Source organism: Poeciliopsis prolifica, unplaced genomic scaffold, assembly GCF_027474105.1.
Source record: "Poeciliopsis prolifica strain line A6 unplaced genomic scaffold, Auburn_PproV2 SCAFFOLD012, whole genome shotgun sequence".
Classification (NCBI taxonomy): domain Eukaryota; kingdom Metazoa; phylum Chordata; class Actinopteri; order Cyprinodontiformes; family Poeciliidae; genus Poeciliopsis; species Poeciliopsis prolifica.
Genome location: NW_026562387.1, coordinates 8,000,001 through 8,006,000, shown reverse-complemented (window position 1 = coordinate 8,006,000; position 6,000 = coordinate 8,000,001). Strand labels below are relative to the sequence as shown.

General features: G+C 40.9%; 1 protein-coding gene across 3 annotated transcripts in view; it reads right to left on the bottom strand.

Moving 5' to 3' along the window:
• Positions 1 to 395: 395 nt before the first annotated feature.
• Positions 396 to 6,000, bottom strand: part of pip4k2aa (phosphatidylinositol-5-phosphate 4-kinase, type II, alpha a) — a 29,173-nt gene continuing 23,568 nt past the window's right edge. For all 3 annotated transcript variants that reach the window (XM_055037496.1, XM_055037497.1, XM_055037498.1), the window contains 4 exons: positions 5,050 to 5,163; positions 4,726 to 4,966; positions 4,437 to 4,540; positions 396 to 3,863 (listed from right to left, as the gene is read on the bottom strand). In XM_055037496.1, the coding sequence (XP_054893471.1) occupies positions 3,783 to 3,863; positions 4,437 to 4,540; positions 4,726 to 4,966; positions 5,050 to 5,163 (540 nt within the window). In that variant the 3' untranslated portion in view covers positions 396 to 3,782. The remainder of the gene's footprint in view (positions 3,864 to 4,436; positions 4,541 to 4,725; positions 4,967 to 5,049; positions 5,164 to 6,000) is intronic.

Here is a 6,000-nt window from a genome sequence, read left to right as displayed (position 1 = left end):
GACCTTTTGTATTTTTTCCTGCTTCACAATATGACAGAGTTTTGAGGATTGGTGACTTTACTAACAGTTAAAAGTTGTTTCAGTGAATTTTTTAATTTAATCCTTTTGTGTTGACTGATGTTTGTGTTGCGTGTCTTTGTGCCATTACCAAAGCAAAACGTCCATTTTATGTAAGTTTAATGGACAATAAAGGAGTCTAAAGTTTAAAGAATCAGCTTCAACAGACACAATATAGCTCTAAGAGTTAGTCATTTCTGACTCTGCCTTGGAGGGGGAAAAAAAAATTATTTTTTTTGTTCACTTTCTTTAAATTTTATGGTCACTTCATTTTTTTTCCACCGCCATTTTACTGAAAGCTTCAGACATAACAGGTAAAAAAAAAAAAGAGGAATCAGTTAGGCAGAACAAGTGCTTTAATTATTTGGAGTGATTGCTTTATGGAATGGAGTGTAATTGTTATGTAACCATGTATGAATAAACAATAAACACAATTTCATCTTGTCCTGTCTGCCACTGAAAGGAAACACTCGGCAGACTGTAAAACACAGACATGCATACTCTCACACAGACGCGTACAAATAATGCTTAAAGCAACGCCCGGGGTCAGAGAGCATCAGAGGCTGCTGAGACCGGAGCACGCTCTGCAGGGTCAGGTGGTGCATGCCAATTTAGAGCGCTGTGAAAAAGAAAAATAGTTTCCACCAAAAGAGCTTTGTAAGTTTTTAAAACTTAAAAGCCTAATAAAACTGTCCCACATCTGCAGAGGATGCCCGGCCCTGGAGCCGTTTTACATGTGTTTCCCTCATGCCCCGCCCCCTACCGCCCCTGGATACGGTTACAGACATATGAGCACTGCACATCTCACTCCATTTACCACAGAGAAGAAAAAGAAATAATATGGGGAAAAAAACAAACAAAACATTTAATCCCAACTAACACGCATTTTACTAAACACAATGTTCTGAAGCTCACAGGGATTGGGGGTCTGACTGCTGAGAGGCGATTTTGGCGTGTGAAGCAGTGGCAGCGGGTCGACTCGCAGCTTCAGCAGCAGCAGCGTCTTTGGGGGAGAAAACGGAACAAAGCGGCGCGTGACATGTACACTGTTCTATTGCATGTGAAAGACCATTTACAGAGATGGAGCACGATGATCACCAACATCTCACTGTGGAATGAATAAACAAAAATCTACCATGACTGCATCTGGGTTTGGTGGAAGAAGAGATAAAACGCACACTTTCACAATGCTCTCTCTCTCACACACACACACACACACACACACACACACACACACACACACACACACACACACACACACACACACACACACACACACACACACACACACACACACACTCTCTCTTTTAACAAAGGCAAGACCAGCATGAACCGACGTGGGGTAAAACAAAAATAATAAAAATGTGAGGAGATATCTCTTTCAGCCTGAGCAGAAAGGAAACACCAATTTACATTTACAGATTTCAAAGAAACCCACAAAATTAAAATATTCACTATTCATTTTTTTTTTCATTTTTAACCTTGTTGGTTAGAAAAGGATCAATTAAACGGTTTTATTACATGGACTGAGTGACAAGTATACTACCAGGTGCCAAATGGAGGGAAGGTTGCACACGCACAAAAAAAAAAAAAAACATCAAAGTAAACACACTGTTAATAAAATAATCCTTTACACTTGTTTAAAAAAAAGATTACAAAATATAAAATTAAATAATTTGGAGTATAAAGGCACACATCTTGCACAGTGTATACAATGAAAACAGCTATTTAATATGCAACAGAAGGGACTACTTAACGTGGTTTAGGTGGAGGGGCACATACAGAACAGACCGAACGACAGAGTAAAGAGAGGAAAGGAAACTGTGACATGCATTTTTTAAAAATTATTTTTAAAGTATTAGAACTTGTAAAAATTCAAACAGAGTCATTCTTCATTACTGCAGCACCATTACTTGTTCCACAGAGTTTTTCCATTTTTCCCCTCTATTTTCAGAGACTAAAATCTAATGTAAAAAATAGAAACGTCAATATAATCTATGACACTTAAACAAACATGACGTTGGAAGCTTTTTGCATGAGTCAGAAAGAACGAGTTGACCTGTTTCAGTTGGTGATAACGCGACCTCACACACAAATCACTAACTTACACGAGTATATTGCATTTCCCTTGTTAAGACCGTTTCCACTAATTGGGGTCGTATTTGTAACGTTTGGTTCCTTTCCTCTTGTGCAAAATATACAAAATAATTAAAAAAAAGAGCAATGATTAAAAAAACAAACAAAGACAGATAAAAAACAGTGAGAACAATGACAAAGAAAAACAAAACGAAAAACACATACACACACCAGTCAAAAACGAGGTTAGATAATGTTGCTGTTAGGGGAAAAATGAATCCGCGGCTACTCCTGATCTCCTTCCTCCCCAATTTTTTGAACACTGATACGAAGTCAGAGGTAAACCGCCTTTTTGTGCAGCACTACTGCGACGTCGCAGAGCGCCCCTAACAGGATTAGAAAGGTTGATTTAGAGATATAAAATTAACCCCTCTACATCCACGTTAAATATTGCAGTAAATTCTTCCAAACCAACCCGAGTAAAAGACGGGCAGACGGGTGATGTCGGGGAAGACGGGATCCGAGATCAGGCTTCGGTTCTGAGATGAGCGAGCTCAGTTTGTCTTTCTGCTGCGCGTGTAACAGAATAAAAGATCCTGATGAAGAATGAAAGTGCAACAGTTTGGGTTTCACTCATAAGGTGCAGTCGGCAAAGTGAAAAATAAAAAATTACGGGGCCTTTTTGCTTTAAATACATGTTTGTTTCTCTACTGAGCAGTGACTCGCTCTTAAAGCTGTCACTAATGACTTCTGGGCAATTCTCGGCAGCAGGAACAGAAACTGCTATCTCCCACAACAATGGTGAACTATTTCCAGAGGACAATAAAGGAAGCTGCACACATCTTTTTTACCTCTCATTTGTAGAGATTCAGTCTTCCCTTTTGCATTAGAAATCACGGTATGTCACAAAGGAAAAAAAAAAAAACAATCACAGACAGAGTGGGGAGTAAACATGCATTATATAGTCTAGTTATATAATGTAAACAAAAAAAAACGTGGGGGTGAGTGAGGAAGCTTTGTTTGGCTGGGTGCGTGAACAGCTGTTTGGGAGCACGTTTGGTTGTTGGCCTCTTGGAAGACTGCTTTCTACTCCCTGGAACGAAGCATCAGGCGAGGCTCAACATTCACGGCCAGAGCGGCTTTTAGAAATTCAGCCTCCCACTGAACAATGAGGAAAACAACAAATATCACATTGAAAAAGGACAACAACAACAACAAAAAAGCCGGTGCTGGATTTTTTTTTTTTGAGGAGTAAGGGAGGGGTTATTAATAATATTATTAATAACTATTAAAAACAAAACTACAGGCCGACATCGATAACTATAAACAAGAACGCCTGACAAATTGAATGACTTTTGGACACTTGCTTAAAAACGACCTCATCATCCAAAGTTACATGTGAAAACAGAATTCAACAGGAGAGGTTAAATGTAAACAAACAATGTTTTGTTTAGCTGCAGACAGACGGCACCCCAATGAAAGAGAGAAACCAACTACAAATAACCAGAGGGAAGAGGGACACCTTATTAATTCGGCCTCCAGCGCCCCCTCACCCTGTCCATGCTTTCCTCTCTCCTTCCCCATCCTGCACTCCCTCCCACCTTCCCTCTCTTTCCCATGTGCCTTGGTGCTCTTGTCGTTCTGGGGGGCTATGACAGGATGGCGGTGATGAACTCATAAAATCTCTTGGAGTATTGCTCTGGGTTCACGGTAGAGATTTCTGCTCCTGCCTAGAGAGAGGAACACAAACGTATTTCACGTTTAGCTCAACAAAAAACAGTTGAGCTGCTGCTTAAGCGGCATCTTTTTCTTCTTACGTCCAGCAGAGGGAAAATGAACAAAGACGAAATGAAGGACACAAGAAAAGAAGAAAGAAATGACTGACACAAACAAGGAAAGAAGAAAAAGGAATGAAGAGAGAAACGACCAATAAGAGAAGAAGAAATGTCATCAAGGTGGAAGAATTATAAGGAGGGAGTCAAGGAAGAAAGGAGAGAAGGAAGGAGACAAAAAGGGAAGGGACGATAGGAGGAAGGACAAAAGACAAGGTAGGGGATAAGGGCACGAGAAAAAATGGAAGGAAGGACGGACGTGTGAGGGGGAAACAAGGAAGATCGCAAGAAGGAAAGAACATGAAAGGTGGAAGAATCAAGAAAAAAGTACATATGTAAGAAAGGAAGGACAAAAAGGATGGAAATAACATGTCTTCAGAAATGGCAAAGAACTTGTTCATATTTTGTCACATTACAACCACAACACTTTTTACCGGTTACCAGATCTACCAGATGCAATCATCCACCTACCCCATGTTTGACTGTTTTGGCGGCATGAGCAGCTTTCTTTTTGGCATCATAATGCTGCAGGATGTCGATAACAGCCATAAAGTAAACCTCCTTTCTGGGAGCACCTGCAGTTTGAAGCAAACCAATGTAAGACAATGTATGCATCTGTAGAAACAGGTAAAGGAAACAGACATTTACTACAGATTTGTGGAAATCAATCTTCAGCCACTAGAGGGAGCTCTCAGTTCTATTTAACAGCATCTCCCTGTTGCGTTATAAAACTGACGCAACCAATTAGACAGGCACTCACTGTCGTTGCTTTTGATGGCGTAGACGTCAATGGTGGGATCAAACTCTCCAGGTGACAGCGGCTTGGTACTATCTAGGGTGTTGCTGGGACTGTCGGGGGGTGTCCCAATGACCCCCCCGTCACTCTCGCCCTCCTCCTCCGCTTCAATGTCCTCTGTCTCCACCTCCTCCTGCTCGGCTCGCTCGACGTCATGGATCCCCACGAGCAGACTGTAATCCATGAGCTTCAACTGGGCCAAGAACTGAGGACGACGGCGAGAGGGTTGAGCAATGGAAGACACAAAGTGCGGAGACATAATGAGCAGAGACGCCCGTGTGTCCATACCTCCACGTCTTTCCTAAGCTTTTCCAGGAACATTTTTTTGTTCTCCCCATCGATGTAAATCTTCTGCCCGTCGTTGATGAAGTCATTGTCCTTGTAGGTGGGCAGCTCCTTAGCCTGTTCATTAGTGCCAGAGATTAGCATCCAGACAGAAACAGTTCAAACTGCAAGACAGACTCAGAAATATTGGGCAACAATCTAAAGACAAATTTATTCTTGGAATAAAAAGAAGAGGAAAAGTTGCAACGGTACCAGCAAGATAAGTTTTTTCTGGATACTGAAAAACATCTGAATAGCATAGAATATGTAAATGCATTAGATGCTATACTTGTTTTGCCCAACATATTTCAAGGTATTTCAAAAGGCCCAATCCTCAGTCAACATTGAATGCCTCAATGCTTCTGACAGGAGATTTGCATGTTGAAATACCCTGTGCAATAGCAAAGTTTCAAATTTGTGATCGGTTGATTACTGTTTTCAGATTCAGTCAAACATCAGATAATATTACTGTTTAACACAGTGCATGCAGCATGCTCACAGAAGAGTACAGATCTTGATGCATCATCTGCACTTTTCAAACATTTTCTTTGGAAATGGGTTAACTTTTACTCATGTCACATATACTTAAACAGTGCTTCAAATGCAACTTGCAGATCCATACGCTCCGTCACTAAGAAAAGGCGGGCTTAAAGGGCATATTTACTTGATTGTTTTTTTACAAGTTGTGTTCAGTGTTGTGCATCCCAATGATAACTTTCGTTTAAAGGTAAAACACAAAGCAGAAAAAAAAACAAAAAAGAAACAAGAGCACAGCTGAAAATGATAGTGAGGTCTCCGGCTCAAATGCAAGTTCTCATTATGAAGTCCTATGTGGCAATTTGTCCCACAAGGATGATGAAGGCGGGACAGGGACCATCATGGGGAGACCAGATGAGAAGGCTCTGCTGTGGAAGC